This window comes from Necator americanus, chromosome IV, assembly GCF_031761385.1.
Source record: "Necator americanus strain Aroian chromosome IV, whole genome shotgun sequence".
NCBI lineage: Eukaryota > Metazoa > Nematoda > Chromadorea > Rhabditida > Ancylostomatidae > Necator > Necator americanus.
The window spans coordinates 280,610-298,574 of NC_087374.1; the positions used below are offsets into that span (position 1 = coordinate 280,610).

General features: G+C 38.0%; 2 protein-coding genes across 4 annotated transcripts; one reads left to right on the top strand and one right to left on the bottom strand.

The window, feature by feature from the left end:
• Nucleotides 1-3,883: 3,883 nt before the first annotated feature.
• Nucleotides 3,884-4,240, bottom strand: RB195_000045 (uncharacterized protein; the record flags this gene model as incomplete). The annotated part of the gene is made up of 2 exons (XM_064196172.1): nt 3,884-4,082; nt 4,146-4,240. 2 exons carry the CDS (start codon nt 4,238-4,240, stop codon nt 3,884-3,886), a joined length of 294 nt encoding a protein of 97 aa, XP_064052053.1.
• A 1,980-nt stretch (nt 4,241-6,220) lies between these two features.
• RB195_000046 (uncharacterized protein) lies at nt 6,221-16,967 on the top strand (the record flags this gene model as incomplete). 3 transcript variants are annotated; one of them, XM_064196173.1, is made up of 5 exons in its annotated part: nt 6,221-6,401; nt 8,642-8,727; nt 8,934-9,031; nt 10,769-10,846; nt 16,832-16,967. In XM_064196173.1, the coding sequence occupies 5 exons, from the start codon at nt 6,221-6,223 to the stop codon at nt 16,965-16,967; spliced, it is 579 nt and encodes a 192-aa protein (XP_064052054.1). The 3 variants fall into 3 exon arrangements, with proteins under 3 accessions (XP_064052054.1, XP_064052055.1, XP_064052056.1); XM_064196175.1 differs by lacking the exon at nt 8,642-8,727 and having other exon boundaries at nt 8,815-9,031; XM_064196174.1 differs by lacking the exon at nt 8,642-8,727 and having other exon boundaries at nt 8,815-9,031; nt 10,778-10,846.
• Nucleotides 16,968-17,965: the final 998 nt, after the last annotated feature.

Consider the following 17,965-nt stretch of genomic DNA (forward strand, 5'->3'; position numbering starts at 1 on the left):
AGGAAGTATTTTCGTGAGACGTGCATCGCAAGTACACAGGAGAATCTTTCGGGAAGATAAATATTAGCATTGACTTCCTACTTTGTAATTCTTCACATGCTTAACTGAGATTCCCAAACACTTCTACAGTAACGTTTAGAGTACTGATATCGGCTTAGTGCTTATTACGGTTTTTTTTTTGAGATCCAGAAAATAAAGAATAAATAGGAATGTGTATGACCATTCCCCAAGCTACTAACCTCAATGTTTTCAAAAAAAATAGCGTGTGAAGAATTTCTCGTGGTACGGAAATCTTCAAGGGGAAGATTTGAGTTGCCGACTGCGGAAACAGGCGAGCAATCGCCCTCAGTCATAAAAAAGCGTCATAAAAAGCAGCGTGGGAACGACGTTTGTTCCTTTCGACCCTTAATCCCTAGAATGCGCACCCTTTTACAAGTTCCGGTCCTTTCAGCAGTCTATTCATTGGTATCAGTTGAATAGGCTGCTGAGGAGACTTTATTGATCCTCGGGAGCTCGCGCGTGGACGCGGGACGTGTTAAAAGCTGTTGCATTGCACTAATTCTATAGGAAAGAATCCCGTTTTTTTACGACAATTAGGGATAATACGGGCGGAGCCACCATCAACCTCTAAATTTTCCCTGGGGTTTCAGTACCACGTCAATTTCGTGATACACTGCCTTTAAAGCGACAGTAAACAGCTCTTAGCTGGATGCTGTCGGAACTGTCGGTTACCTCTAAGATTTTACTCTGTAACGGATGGATTTCCGTTTTGTTTTGTATGACCACGCATGAATAGCGTTCTAGCGAAATCCGGCTAAGAGGAATGGCGGTTGTGACTAATTATCATCATTATCATTATCAATTATATCGAGGAAGTAGGGCAGAAATAAAATTTCTGAGTGGGATCCTGAGGACAGCACCCCCAGCAAAAGAAAGTATGACACCAGCGAAGGAATTTCGCCAAGATTTACCACCGCGAAGCATCCTATTGACGTACAGTTACAGGGAAAAATGGGGGGAAATCATTCCCTACAAACTGAACTCTTAGAGGAACCCTAAGAGCACCCGGATTCCATAATCTACAACCAATCTCTAGCTCATACTGCGGATTCGCTCATCATGTCAGATTTGTGGTATGCTGCCTGTGAAGGCATCCCGGAGCACACGGACAATGAAGTTCCCCCTGATCGTTATAGAGTGTGGCTAACGGAAAAGGCGCATGTGTGAGGTCGGAGCATCATAAGGTATCGTAGAAACACATTTTCGTGATCTACTCCCCTAAACCTATATTCTTGTGGAGAGACCCCAAGATCACCTATTTTGTGATATGCTGCTCTTAAAGGCATCACCCCACAAATCTGAGGCGGTGCAGATTTCAGGTGGAGTATTCGTATACGGGATGGGAGACTGCGGAGAGAGGAGTGATTCCGTTTATTTCTTCCTAATTGCAGTAAAAAACGGCCCGGAAGATGCGGCACCGCACAAGGCTGGCGGGCTCCAGTCGAACTCCCTGTAGAAAATAGTGCGCCAAAACGCCTGAAGCCGTAACTTCCGGGCAGTTTTTTACGGCAATTAAGAAGAAATGGACGGAATGGATGCAATTTGCGTTGCAATGCAAGCGGCTGCGTTAGAAGTGAAACTTGCTGTTAACATTGGGATCGGACCCTTACCTTTGCACAAAACGAGGGCACTACCTAGATCGCTGGCTCCACCACAGCACTTCGTACGCAGCCGCCCCCTATCTTCTCAGAATTATATTTAGAGGTTTATGTTTTTTATTTTTATTTTCAAACTCAGATCGAGAGCAAGTGTCTTTTGTTCGAGCAACATATGGAAATGGAACTGACACTTTCTGTTCTTATCCCTCGACAACTCGTGCAACCGTCATAGACGGAATTGCTCTCTCCACCACCTACTCATATTGCATAACCGTGAAAAGTGAGAGCATAGGAGCAGGGAAACGAATTACTGCATTATAAATAATGCAGTGTTCGTTATATAGAGCTTTTGAACCCACATACAAAATGTTTTACATGATATTTTCGAACGAAAACGTAGAAGAGTCTTTAGGGATGTTTTGGGGATCTTCAGAGAAAGTAAAGCATTTTCATTGTCATTTCACTTTCATCTGAACGATTTAGCTCACCCTCGCAGTAAAATTCACAATGTCTTAGCAAAACAGCGCGAGAGATGAGAGAATCAACATCCGTTCTGCGGTAGAGCAACAACTATTATAAGGATCTTATGTTACCAGAAGAGAGCAAATCAGAAGTCAGCAGGAAATCTCAGATTACCGTTTGTGTATCAAATAGCGAAAACTTTACTACTCATCGACACTGGATTTTTCCTTCACTTTGTCTCCATCACGATTCCAGTCTTTTACTCGTGATGAGAACAAGAGTTTTAAATATGGAAATGGAACTGACACTTTCTGTTCTTATCCCTCGACAACTCGTGCAACCGTCATGGAAGACGGAATTGCTCTCCTCCACCACCTACTCATATTGCATAACCGTGAAAAGTGAGAGCATAGGAGCAGGGAAACGAATTACTGCATTATAAATAATGCAGTGTTCGTTATATAGAGCTTTTGAACCCACATACAAAATGTTTTACATGATATTTTCGAACGAAAACGTAGAAGAGTCTTTAGGGATGTTTTGGGGATCTTCAGAGAAAGTAAAGCATTTTCATTGTCATTTCACTTTCATCTGAACGATTTAGCTCACCCTCGCAGTAAAATTCACAATGTCTTAGCAAAACAGCGCGAGAGATGAGAGAATCAACATCCGTTCTGCGGTAGAGCAACAACTATTATAAGGATCTTATGTTACCAGAAGAGAGCAAATCAGAAGTCAGCAGGAAATCTCAGATTACCGTTTGTGTATCAAATAGCGAAAACTTTACTACTCATCGACACTGGATTTTTCCTTCACTTTGTCTCCATCACGATTCCAGTCTTTTAAATGTACTCGTGATGAGAACAAAGAGAAGGGGGAAATTTAACCGCTCCCATATGTTTTTTTGATTCCGAAACTCTGTTGTCAAATGTGGAAAATGTGTAAATTTTTTTGTTTTTGTTGTATTTTGCTTTTCAACAAAAATAAGATTCATTTTTAATCATTATGGCTTTTTAAATGTCAAATTGCAATTTTTGGAACACGCAATATTTCACACGCACATTCAATCTGCACCACTTGGGAGTGTATAATTATGGAAAATTATGTATGAATTATAATATTAAGTATATACGACATTAGATATTATATTAGTTGTAAGAGCATCGATAACGTCGCGAAAATTAGAACTTTTGTGAAAGAAAATTCTAAAAACAACACGAATACCCTCCAATAGAAATATCCTTTTTGGGTTATAACAAAGCTTTCACAACAAACAACAAAACAATTGTCTTTCGGTCTCGGGTAAATCAGCGTCAGGAGACTGATGCCAGAAATAGCTTTAGCAGATTGCGCGAAAAATGGAATTCTCGTGTGTAACTCCCTAGAGGGATCAGCACAATCGTGAATTCCAAAGCGAAGTAAAAGTGGGAAAGTGTTGAGTATTACGGTGACCAATAATTCATAGGTCGCACAAGAAGTGAAGTCGCTGCAGTGCCGCTTTGTGTGGGTTTCTACTCTTTTGAAAACTTTCAAATTCTTTGAGAACATCTCTTTTCTACGGATGAGGAGCAGATAATTTTTGGGAACCTTCAGTGGATGAAATGAAATGAAAAATGTTTTTATTTCATTTCATCTAATGAATGCTTAACATTATCAGGCTACGAATCTCTAAAGTTGAAGGTAAAGAAGCTATTCGAAGATTAGGAACCGTCGACCACGACATAACCGTTGGATTAGATAACCTGCGATAATTCCTAAGAAATTCAAAGAACAAATAAAGAAAATAATACATGAATACGAAGGCCAGAAAGTGTCGAAAATTTTAGACTGTTAGAAGAACCAAGGAAAGATAGGCTAAAATGACGGTAGAGTGAGTCACAAGCGATAGAAACTTCTCCGATGGAGATCACCAACGAGATAGACTGATGCCTCAGCAGCGTGGATGTATCGATTGAGAGCCACCTGAATGTAGCCCAAGAATCTCGTCAGCATCTGAAGTTGACAATCGAAACGAAAGTTACCAACTTTTCAAGGAAGGACGGTTTTGAGGGCTGCGAAGGAATGGAATCCTGAGGGCAGCAGGAACACAAATGCTGCCTTGAAAAGTTTCTGTTTCTCATGTGAAAATATCCTCATTCTTGGGTTTTTGGATCTCTCTAGCGTACACTCACAGTTCAATACCATCGACCTCTGCGTTGCTTCAAAAAAGAGGAAAAAACAGCTGATTTGCTCTCAAGATTTAGAAGGATCGGAGTGATAATCCTTCTAATATAGTAATAATAATAATAACTCTAAAAATCTCTTTTCATGAGCCTTTGTCCACATTCTAAATCTTGGCAGTGAGAATGAAAAAAAGCGTAATAGAAGAAATCCCACTCATCTATTCTACGTCAAATTTGTGTGAACGCCGTGGATTCGAAAAATCGAGCTTTGACTGTTTTTAGGGCTGATGCAATAAGTGAATTTCGGTTTGAAAAATAGCTTAAGCGTTTCTGTTGTCGGCGGATCAAAAAAAAACAACCCATTAAACAGCGAAAGCGTTTGGAATTTGTGTCCAAGGTAAATGCAGTAGCATTTATGACAATTTGAGGAATTTGTGATCGTCGTTAAACTTCGAACGAACTTGCAGCAACTCTAGTTCAGACTGTCATAACTTCGCCAAGGTGTGCAGTTTAGTTTGTCGGGAATTGTATGAATCTGCCAACAAGATATAGGGTAAAACGGTCACTTCTACTGACGAAATAATACAACACGAATAAAATAAGTACAGGTGCGTGCTACCAGCGGCTGCACATCCGCTGGTACGGCTCTGTGACCTATAAATGCCTGCCGCACTGTGTGTAAGTCAAAAGCAATATCGCCACTGGTGATCCTACACTGCACCATTCGTTGGTGCACTGCGCAGCGACACGCCGACAGTCCTAAGTGGTATTCTAGACGTGCTACCTGGGTCAGCACGTCCGGAATACCACTTAGGACTAATTTTAATGTATATGACTTCCGTCCTTAGTACACTGAACAACTATCAAAACACTGGTCCAAAGCAGTGTGGCGTTTGATGAATACGTCGGAAGACGTAAGATTGTTCCAGTCAACCTCTATTCAGGCGTCTGAAGACGGCGAAAAGAGGAGTAACGTAAGATTAATAAAAGTTCAATCTAAAACTTTGTAAATATACTAATAGCAGATATAGATAGAATGAGGCTCCAGAACACGAGAAAGTTTGAAGCACAACACGAATAAAATAGATTTGTAGTGCTGAGGTATGCCATACAACGCTTCAATCCATACCGAGCTCTGTTGAGTCAACAATTTCTCCACCAATATTTCCGTGTTTCGAACTCAACAGAACTTACTTCATTACAAGAAAATTCTCAAGACAAAGAATTTGCAATTCTTTGTTTGTGAAATTTGCGTATCTTGGATTCATAAGATCTAGTTTTTGAAATTTTTTGGAACTTAAGATACAATACAACACAGATACTTACCTGGTCAATTATTGAACTCGATAGGTTTCATATTTGTTTATTTCTTAAGCATAATGGCATGCCAAAAAGGTTGTGGCCAAGAAACACAAATTATAATTCAAGTTAGTGAAAAGACAGAAAAAGGAATACGACGATATACGGGATCAAATCCGTGTGCAATTCCGGCCTAGATGATGTAGTTCAATAGTTGTCGTGTTTTGATCTATCGACAACTCTCGCGAATACCTTCCGCATGAAAGTCTCTAGGACCCCAGAAATGCTGTAACTTTGTGCAGCTGTTGGAAGGAAAGTTAGGAAGTGTAGACGGATAGAATTCTAATTTCAGTACGAGTTAAGCTGCCATTGGAATACCAAGACTATGAGATCAATTGGAGTCAACAGATTGATAATTTCCTATGTAACGCAGTTTCACTCGGAGATCCATTTCACTGCGATTGATACAAGCGATTTTAAAGTGGTGTTTACAGTATAATCCAACGTCGTGGAGCTGCTTTGAGAAAAAAGGCACTTAGCCGGGAGAATGAGACAACGGCGGGCAGGTGTGCCAACGACTTTCCCAGGATATGATTGGTATTAGACTGAGGCGAATAATGGATAGTCTCAGTGTCACTTATGGCTTTCAACATCTCCACATTGCTCGCCTCCGGTTCTGAACAGTCTCAAGCGGTTCACTCCATTGAGATGAACACCGAAGAGGGCTCATCGACGGATGAGAAGGAAATTGTGGATGTTCTTACGCATCATGCTGGTGAACACGAATGGATGCAGCCCGGTAGGACCGACGTCGAGACAGGTAGGTTCGATGCTAAGCAAAATCATCAATCAGCAAAATTGTAAATATTGCTGTTAATTCATTGCACCACTAGAAATGACCCTTCAAATAAGGAGTTGAAGATCGCACAGTCACTGGGGAATCTCTTACCGACTGTGCTACACAAGAGATGAAAATGTGGAATAGAATCCAAATAACATAGTACTTGAGAGTCTGAGGGCGACTGAAATAGAGGACCAAGCACATTAACTTTCTCAGGTTTTCCCTCTTCTGACTTAGATGGTCTCAGATGAAACAGAATAAGCAAGAGAACAACATCTGATTAAGAGTGTTTGATCAACACTATTCAAGAGTAATCAGGAAATTTCTAGCCATAAAATAAGATATAGTGCTTTCCTTTTTTGTGGTAGAGGTATACCCTTTTAACTCCTCTACCTTTGATAATGTTGTTTAATAATAATAAAGATTACATAATACAGAGCGAGTGCGACGTAGTAGAGGTCCGCTATTGCCGCATGGACGATGTTCGAAACCGCCCTCGTGCCAACCAAGCCCTTTATCATCAGGGGTTGATAAATTGGTACCAGATTTGTCTGGGAGGTTATTAACAACGGCCTGATCATCGGCTGGCCCCACAAATCATTGTATAGCCCAACACGCGTTCCAGAATCTCAATGATTACGAATTGCAGTGGAAAACGCGTTGGTGCATCCCGAATGGATTGATACGGCAGTGAGTTTATCCTTTTTTATAGCGTTATTACTAACATCTACAAGTGGACAATACCTTTATTCGATTCTTGGCTCACCCCGTGTCCGAACCTAACAGCAGGTGGTCGCGCGGATCTATTGTCAGGCTTATGGATGCCAACTACTTTCTGTCATTGGACACAAAATGTTTCGAAAACTATTTTATTATAATCGGAGACGTCGTCGCGCAGAACTACGTAACTTCATCAGACTATATAAATATTAGAAAAATAATAGCAATCAAATAATCAGATGAAAAGAAAAATTCAATGTTGCTTTTCCTAATTTGCCTACAATACATATTTCTGCTGACTGCTACCGTTTCTAATTGTCATTTATTTTCCGTGTAATTCGCATTGCATTTTGAAGAGTACTGAGTGTTGAAAGTAAATAGGTAGGAAAATAAAATAAAATAAAGCAAATATGTATGTAGTTCCATGCTTCGCAAATTATTGCAGTTGTTGAAAAGGCTTGTCATTTCCTAACTCTCAGTCAGTCGGGTAAGGCGAGTTAGAAGTTTAGGTTCGAAGTTTCATTGATAATAGAGTTCAAGTTTTGCACTTCAGGTGTTTCAGCAAAGCAGATGATTTAGTTCGTTTTTATAAAAAAAAAGTGTTGGATTCTGTGCAAACATTTTGACGAATTTTGAGAAGATTCTGGCCATCACTGAGCAGTTATAAAAGTCCCGTGGATTTCTGCTTTAACAACAACATGAGTTCAGCCGTTGTGGAGTTCCCCCACGGTTCGGTTATTGTTCAAGAACGATGACCTGCAGTTGCCCATATAACGTCAGCAATGCTCAATCCGTGAAACGGCCGATGTCGCCTGACGACATTTGTCACGCAAAGAATACAATTTGCGCTTAAATGCGAGAATGCAGAGCTAGAATTCAAGTAGGTCAAACATTGAAAATTAAAAAAAGAAAAGAGAGACCTCGTTACTAAGTAATCTTACGAACTTCTTTGAATGGGCGGGCGTAGCTCACCTGGGGGAAGAGGTGGATGAACTGGTACCAGAGTGATCTCGGAGGACACAAATAAACTGATTTGGTATATTGGCTGTTCCCTGTAAGTGATTTTATGAGGCAAATACGCCTTCGTTAACCTAAAAAGATTCTAAATGGTTGAATGAGATGGTGTATTGAGAAAATGATTGTTCAACGACAGAGATTCTTCATCCTTTATCAAATGGCGTTGGTGAAACATGTGCTCAACGATCTATTCTCCTCACCTTTTTTTCTCCTACACAGTATCGGGAAATCATTTTTATGGAGTGAAGGTATCGCGGGGCCATGCTGGTAGTGCACTCAGCAGTCTCATGCATTTTCGAGCCTTTTTCGGAGCATAAGACAATTTTCAATATGTTCAGCGTTCTTTTTTCTCATAATATCATGTGAAAACGGATCGCTTGTTAGGATAGCGTTTCCTTGTACTTTCCTTCGTATTGCTATTTCTCTTGATTTATTCTTCACTAGAAGCATTTGCCTTTTTTTTATTAAGCTCATGAATGCAGACGATTTCGGTCTCACATGCACAATTCTAATTTTTCTCGGAAAAGAAAAGAAGTTCAGCAGTTCTTCATGGAATTTGGTATTGTGGGTAACTTCAGCGTGGACATTGGGATGTTCCGCTGCAAGCAGTGCAGACAACCTCAGCTGCACGACTGGTGAGATGATCTACTCGGAGAATGGAGGTGGTGCTTCTGTTTACCGCCGGCGCCGCCACCGCCTCCGCTCTTTGTCGTCGTCGACGCCACCGCCGCATTCACTGAGGCCACGCCCACTTTTGAGGACTGCATATTTAAGATCGAAGGAGGCCAAGCCTCATTTCATAACCTATCGCATCGGCTTCCCATCATGCAGACTGCGGTAGCCTATCTACTTGCACTCATCTTGTTCATACAGTAAGCCATTTGTTTTGTTTAGTATTCGGGAAAGGTGGAAGGTGTTTTAAAGGACGCATATGTACAGATTGGAGAAGTGTCATAATTTCTCTATTCAAAAAGTGAACATCGACTTAAAAAAGTGAAAGCGCTGAAAATAAGAGATGATTTCTTGTCTCAACTCTGTTCGATGTAGATAAAATTTCATTCCCTACTTCAATTCCTGCTTTTTCTTTCATTTTGTTTCGGTTAAGTACGAATTCCATAAGAAATACAGAACAACGCAGAAATCCAAAAAATTTTCCTCTTTTTTACTCTATTTAAAAAATGTTAATAGCGTATGGTATATTATGTATTAGATGAAAACTTTTATTACGTTCAGAGAAACTGAACAGTTTGCCGCCCTTGCAAAATTCGCATTACATTTTTTTTCTCAAGTCGACGTGTTTTTCTCATGTATTCTTCCCCGTGCGTTTTTCGTAGAATAAGAAAGGGCTACAAATCTGTGACGAGAGCAAGAGATTTGTAAAATGACCTGAACATTACTCTGAAGATGTAGTCGGTCCTGTCTTTTTTCTTTCATAGAACTTGAACTTTGAAAAAACTTCTTTTAGTGAAATGTGTGAAATGAATATAAATAAGGAGTACTAATAATGTTGCTTCCTCTCCAAATTGTTACTTAAAATAAAGTGGATCGGCTTTAGCATCAAAATAAATGTTCCTAATGTACTCATCATATCGTATATACGGTACATACACTTTATTATCACTTTCACCAGCGATATTCTTTTAATTCATATGTTCAGAAGATGGTTTCCTCGAGGCAAAAGTCTCTAACTAACAAATGCAGCTATTTGATCTATTTACATTATGGGTAGATCTGAAGTGTATCTTCGTTGTTTGTGAGGAGAAATGCACAGAAAACAACAACACATAGCAGCAAAAAATTTATGCCGATGAGCTCATTTTGAATCTAAGGATATAAGAAGTCTAACACTTTTGGACTCTCCTCAAAACATGACATACTGAGCTGAACTTATCTTCTTCTCCCTCATAAGCTCTTATGTTCTTATTCATTTTACTTCGAGAACAGTTTTCGGTAGGATAAAGATGCTGGAATTGATGGCGATCATGGATCTAAATGCAAAGGAAAAAAATTATCTCGTAAGCTAAATTTACCCTGTCTCAATATTTTACGAAATGGTTATTTGGAATACGATGAAACCAAATTGCATTTGTTCATTTAGTGACTGAAAGATTTAGGAATTGGAAAAAATACGGAAAAAGAGGAAAAGAATAATTTTATGTTGTTTTATGTAATTAATAGTAGTTTTCAAGTATTTAATGTTATGTTTGTGGGAAGAGCTAACAATGTAGATGATAGAAAGGAAAGAGGAAGAGGTAACCTGACAACGTGCTCACTTTAATACACACAGGATTGAAGATCAATGATTCCTTTTTTTGTTTTACTTGTTCGAACCGATAAATTATCGAATAGTTTGTGAAATCAGTTTTACGAGAACTGCGACATCTCGCTTAGTTTCCACTGCCAAAAATTAAGGATGGGAATTTTTGTTTTGATTAGGCTCTGGTATGATTTTCTCTTGGGATTTCATGTTTGCTCTGGTGTATGTGGGTAAATAAACAAATAAACAAAGAAACAAATAAATAAACAACGATGAAAACAAGTAAATAAACAGTAAAATAAATAAGAAGAGAACATAAATTTTGCCAAGTGCACTCTATATCGTTTTCCAGATGTTTTAGTTCCTCTTTGGGATGGACAATTGAACGCAACGCTCAGGACGAAGATGAACAACCTACAGACACCAGAATGTAGGTATTTTTTAAACGTTGTCCAACTTCACCTCTATTTCCTCCTGTTATGTGATTTTACATCTTTATTCGCTTTTTAGAATGATTTCTGAAGAATATTTTTGGATTGAAAAATTTTTTCTTCCTCATTTAAGCCATTAATTAGATGGGGCTCAAACTGACTGAGCGTAGTAACCCCTCAATTTGCGAAGGAGCTGATATTACGTTGAAAACGTTCAAAGCTTGAAAACAGCATAATTCTCTGTTCAGTGGGGACTGATTGAAAGCGAATAGTGGGATCGCTGCTCCCAACGTATGTATACAGTAAGATTCTTGAATCCAACAAAACTTCCAAACCTTCCATTCTTGACTAAGAGCGAGGAATTTCTGTACAAAGCAGATGATAAGTCTCCATTCTTGATTTTGTTTGGCGGAGAGATGAAGATTCTCTTTTAAAAAAGAGATGATCATTTATGTAATTCTTTATTTTCACTACAAAACTTATCGGAATTGAGCAGCACATAACTTTTTTGTATTATTTAGTTACACATCACTGTTATTTTTGTTGCCACCGGTTCTGTTTCAATTATTCGTTTTGTAGTCAAAGTTTAGTGCATAGTTTTCGTAAAACTGGCGCTAATATTAGAATTAAATTGTGAAAACGGTGATGAAAAGTTGATTTGAAGGACAAAATATGGATTCATATGAGCTTTCGAAGTTTGAAATGAATTTATGAAGGATAAACAAGTACAAGGAGACGATTACAATATTCGACTCTATTCTCTGTGATTAGCGAGAGTCTTCAGATTCTTTGGGAATCATAATCTTGCATGACTTGAAAGAGTTATTACAAGTATGTGTAATTCTTATCTATTTACTATCTTTTTGAATAATTTCGATGGTAACAAAAATCGAAATAATAATTTTAATTAATTGCACTCCTTATGCTCTCGCAGTAGTAAAGAGAACAAAAAAGATTTAAGATTAACGGAGATGCATATTATGTCCTAAGTTTTGTTGAAATCCGTCGTTTTTGGATTAACATCAACATTTATGATGTCATATAAGAGGAGTTCCTAAATTCCTAAAAAAAATCTGTTTTTTTTCTTAGCTCTTATCAACATCACTACCATTTGCTTCTCTAGCAAGAATATTCGTTGTATAATAGAATAGAATATTGCTACAATATGAATGTCAGAAAATAAATAAGAAATAATAATATAAGTAATGAATATCGCTAGAATATCGAAAAGAGTATCTCCTTTTCACTAGGATTAGTCTTATAAATTGACTTGTCGAGAAGTGCTGGTGGCATAGCATTAACATTGGCAACAATATACATTTAATTCATAAGAAATATTTATCTCGGGAAGAGCTGTAATGCTATGTATGCGTAGGTTTGGATCTCTTTCAAGTGCTGATAATTTTTTGAAATGTAAGTCGCATTTTAAAAATTTTAAAAAGTGATTTCAAAATGCTTGCAATAATTACGGAGTGAAAAAATAATAGAACTAAATAAAAATATCTATATGATAACAGCGGACTGAGTCTAAAAATAATTTTTTGCATCCTGATAATCGAGTACAACCTGATATCCAGTTGGAAACGATTTCATTATAAATTGATAAATTTCCGCGGTTATCGCCCGTATGATTCATTGGAGGCGATACCAACGAGAGCATCAACGAAAACAACGATACGCTACCAATCATTGAGGCTGAATTCTATGCATTTTCAGGCGATTTTGTTTCGTAAGGATGACCGTTCATGGTTTTTTTCGTACTATACTACGGTATTGTTCCTGTCCATAACTGAGTGTAGAACCGTCATCGGACAATTGACATTATTTCATTACTAGTTCTAAAATAAGCTAAAGGACAACATACGGTATTTAAACGAATTATTCTTCCTGAAGCCCCAATGAATGACTTTTAGGACCACTCAGGTGCTAAGAAGGAGGAGTTTCTTTTGAGAATGAAAACACGACCTGAAATGTGACAAATGAAATTCGCACTCCTAGTGCAACACATTTCTCGACGCTTTTATGCTAAAGTTGCCCTATAGGGTAACAAATCATTCCGAGCTCCCGCGAGATTCCTGCAGTTGACTTTTTGAGGGGACGGCTATCGTAGAGATGTCTGTGGAGTTAGGTATGCGTTGAAGGGGAGCTAGTGCTGAGTTGAAATGAAAATCCATTACACAGAACAGATTAGAGGATTTTGATGGTTGTTTTAGGTTGCCGTAAAAGTCACTGTTTCTCTAAAGAGACGGCAAAATGGCACCAAACAATCCTAAATCTTTTGGCTTCTCTTCCAGTCCCTCGATTCCATTTCTTGATTGATTTCACGGTCGAAGAAAAGCTGGAATAGAATTTTTGGAATTTCAGAGAACAGATGAATAGAGGTGGAGGATACATAACTTGCCGCAGTTCAGCTAAAGCAAATGCAAAAGATGGGAAATCCGGAATTATGTCAGATCGCAACCTCACTCACAGTAATTAGAATGTGCCTGGAGGTCAGGCGATAATATTCCACATTGCGTTGCCGTCATATTAACTCAGTAGACATTTGAAATGATTCGGAAAGTTTTCGGGAAGTGCTTTATATTGGTTAACGCATGTAATATTAAAAATCTTAGGTCGAATGACTATTTAGTCTGATTATCCACATAGCAGTTAGGAGTTCTAGAGGTTCCTAAAGCGGTAGAGTAGTTGAACAATTAAACTTTTTTTATTTGTTCTTAGTTTTGCAAGTGGTTAAAGATCAGTCAGAATGGACCGAGTAAAGTGACTTGGTGTCCAAAGTTTCTTCATTTAAGTTGCTGTTTGTGTCAGTTTTTTGGTGATAAAAGAGAAGTATGGCGCCAAAGAGGAGTAGTAGCTTACGTATTCATGGTAACCCTACGTCCCTCGAGTCTAGGTTGAAAGCTTTCAATAGGAAGCAGCTATCTGTCGCCATATTAACTTTAATACTTAGAAGATACGGTCAAGTGATATCTAAAAAGCTGAATTGTTTTCACGAAACAGCAATATTTATGACAACCAATTCTTCGTAAAGATTTCTAGATAACTAAGCGTTAGCGTTGATATACGTGGACCATAGATGTGAACATGGTGAGCAATAATTACAGGGGCTCCTTAAGGTTTTGAGAAATCCTTGCGATTTCAATGATCTCAAAGCAGAGAGTTGTTAAAAGTTCACATAAGCAAAGCGGAGTATGAGGTGAGCGAATATTCATATCGTCAAACTTAGGCTCCTGAACCCTTCAGGACATATTTGAATCCTGAATGTCGGGTTATACGCGGTTACTTCTGAATGGACATATGGAAAGTATCGGTTGCACATTTTACAACATATAGAACACTTCCACTTCCTATTTTACCTACTCAGTACTCACTTTCAAGAAGTTTTCAAAGTAAAATGGAACTTCTTTCGAGAAGAACTATCAGAAAATATTTAATTACAAATTTCTGACGCAAACTGAATACTTTGAAGATTTTCATAAAAATAATTTAGTAGCCTTTTTTCAATTTTCGATTTATTTTCTCAAGCAATGGATCCAGAAACCAGGATTTGAAATTCAACAGTTCAAATATAGCTGTTTTGTTTTGAAATGAACTGTTTGTCGGAGAATATCTCAGCAATTTATCTGGATATCAACGTCGAATTGCTTATTCGGAAATATGTAGATTTTCCGTGTTCATACATATGCGCATGGGAAGTGAAGTGATAAATAACGTTTCGACAAAACATCGTTCGGAAAACAAGAAAACATAAATTCAATACATATTACTGAAGTTACAAGAAGAAAGGACATAGAAATTATATTGATTTATTTTTGTGGGGAAAATGTATGAGTGTTTTGAATTAGACCACGAGTTTTACCATAACCAGTATTTTAAGTGTTCTCACTACTTTTCTGGACAAAAATCTTCACATAGTGGATGAGCGGATTGTATTTATTGACGCCTTCTGTTTAATTTTCTTAAGGAGCAGGAATGTCGCCATGAAAAGCCAGCATTCGCTGTAGCGTTCAGTTTTTTGCGAAAGGCGAAAAGGCTGAATTCGGAGTAGATTTGACTAGATACATCGACGTCATTTTTCTTCTGCATCAAATGGCATCCAATACTGCATGTGAAATATTGAAGAATAAATAAATAGACAGGTAAACGAACAAATAAATGAACTCCAGGCTCGACTTCAGTCAAAATATCGAAACTCCTCATATCAATCGAAAAAAGAGAAGAGTGTTCCCGACGTGGTGCACCGCTTTCCTTACAAAAGCAATCTAAAATTAACTGACAGATGAGTGATTTAGGACCTAAAGTATCCTTACATAGGAATATTTGCTATGTCTTAGGGAACCGTCTTTTTATTGAAGACAAAAGAATATTTTCAAGTCACTGGAATCACCATACTGATTTTAAACCCCAATATTTCGTCTTATAATCAGCATGGCGATGAAGGTGCAAGATATATTTCCAGACCTTGTGAAATTACAGCTGTCAAGCTATGACAAACATCCATGTTGATCTTCGTAGTTGAAACAGTAAATAATAATAGTTGTATCCCTAGGGTCTAATTATCGAAGCAGCAAACTTGCTTAATCATTGTATTTTTTAACGATGACAACAATATCTTGTCGACTGCTTTTTTTGAACATAAAAAACAATCGTAGGTATGCTACAGATGGATCCTATTTGATTTTTTCGTATTCCTACGTTTCTAGATTATCTAAATAAGTGATATGAAATCCGAATATTTATTTTTAGAATTTTTGTTTTGGAGAACAAATTTTTGTTAGAGATCAAGTATTAGCAACGCTATTATATTTATTATTAGTAGGGATGAGTAAGAGCTGTGTAGATCCAGTGACTGAACGTTGCAAAGTCGTTGCAAAATTTACGTAAAACCGAAGTGAAATCGACGCAGAATCAGTGCCACATTGACGTGAAATTGACGCAAAGTTAATTCATCTTGACTCTCAACAGTTTTTCCGTAGAATATACGTATTTTTATAAGTTATCATTGTTAGTTACTGCACTTACATCACTACAGTAGATGTTGCGTCATAGGGTACATGCTAGGAAGATTTAAGACTCTGAAGTCCTGGAAAGACTCGAATGTGAAGATGTGAAGAGACGAGAAAGTTTGTACTTATTTCTGATGATGAGTGACGTGGAGGATGTGACGCCGCATCTTCATTTCCGCAAAATTGCCTCTGCAAAAACAGAACAAGGATTTGGAAGGTGATTTCCAGTTGCTTGAATGAATTTTGGCTTCTACTCGGACAATCACGTGAAATATATCATCATCTCAGAAAGCTCAAACGTTCAACATTTCTATAGTCTTCTTAGCTACAAAAAAGAAACCCGAAAATTAGATACCTAGTGCTCAGGATTATTTTTTCACGGAATTAGTGGAGTTATAGTGTTGATGTTGTTTGGCATTCCAGACCTTTTGGCTCCTGTTTAGTTCTGTTTGAATGCTGTTTTTAACAAAAAATTTCTTACGAATCTGCCATGAATGAAAATTCTGCTCTTCATCAGATTGAGTGCGGGGACTTCGATAAGAGTCCCTTTCCAGAAGGTTTTAATTTCCGAGGACGATAGAAGCAAAATTGAGAAAAAGGTGACATGTATGAAAAAAGGTTTTTAAAGTCATGATTTTGAACAATGAATTAGCAACATATATGTATATACGTTTACATGTTAACAAAACATTTCTGAGGCCTTTTAAAAACACATAGGAATAAAAACTCTTGATGGTCATGAAAAAAGAAAAATTCTGTTCAATTTCAGGAGAACCATTTCCTGTTAAACCGTCAGAGATCCTTGAAGGATTAAACTTGTATCTTGGCGCTCTTCTGTCTCCCTTTGAATTTTAGAAACCAAACAAACTCAAAGTATCTTATTCTCAGAACTAAGAACGAACAGATCTGGATTAGTTTGTAATTGTAGTATAAATACGTAGTATGTGATTTGTGTTCGCATATTATCGTTTTCAGGAATGTCCTGCGACAGATTGGTGCTTATCGATTATGGAAGCGGGCACATAACATCGAGCCAAGAGCGTTGAGTCAATTCAAGAACTGCTACTTCAGTCCGATTCAGTGTGTGCTTATGGAACGTCGTCGACGATAGATAGCCAGCCGTTTGCGCCTCCCGCCGCCGTCACCATCATTATCGCTGCTGTCGCTTCACCTCACTTTCAATCCATCTTCCCTGATCTCTTATATGTAGAACAACAATAAAGCGTTGAGTTTCGTTGATTATTCTTCTTTACTTCTTGAATCCGCGCTAAGACGATACGAAGAAGATTTCGTTGGACTCTTAAGCGGGCGGATAGATGCGGAGCGTGAGAATTTGTCCTTCGACCATCGTCTTGTGCTTAGCGCGCCATGTGTCAATTATTTAACATACACATTGAGAAAAAGATGGATTTCTCACGACTCTGATTTGATACTCTTAATAGAGAATGGGTGAAAATATTTTCGCTCACTAACTACGGTATCTTCGTAGATGTCAAGTTGGTTTCATATTCATTCAATCTACATATATAATAGGGGTTAAGATGATGATTACTGCCACTAGTATTACTAGATATGTCGTGTTTCAAAGTTCTCCACAACACAAAAATTGTTCTCTTAGGTGATGACAGTTAGTTTTATGCATGTTCCATTATATCGCTACTTTCACCAATTTTATAAAACGGAAAAAGCATACATGTTCTCACAATGAAACGAGAAAAGAAGGTCTTCAAACGGTGTTTTATTTCTAAAGAAATTCTGCTGGAAGACTTGAATCATTTTAAGGGCGGGTCACACTGATAAGCATATTGATGTGTCGTGATTTCTATATCATACCACACGGCGTTTGTTATTGCAAAAGGAATTCAGTATTTTGTACGAGTCCTCAAAATTCTGGAGAGTAGTTTCTTAGAAGATTTCTCAGATAGAAAAGAAGGAAGAAGTTTTGTGGGAAATTCAGCTCACAAAAATTGCGGAAATTAGCATGAAGAGGAAGAAAGTGGATAAACTTTAGAATTTTCGTTTCGAAGCATTTAAAGTTAACGTGAGTAATTTACGTAATCATACTGGTTTAATACGTTGGCTGATTATAAGAGGCGCGTGCAGTTTCAT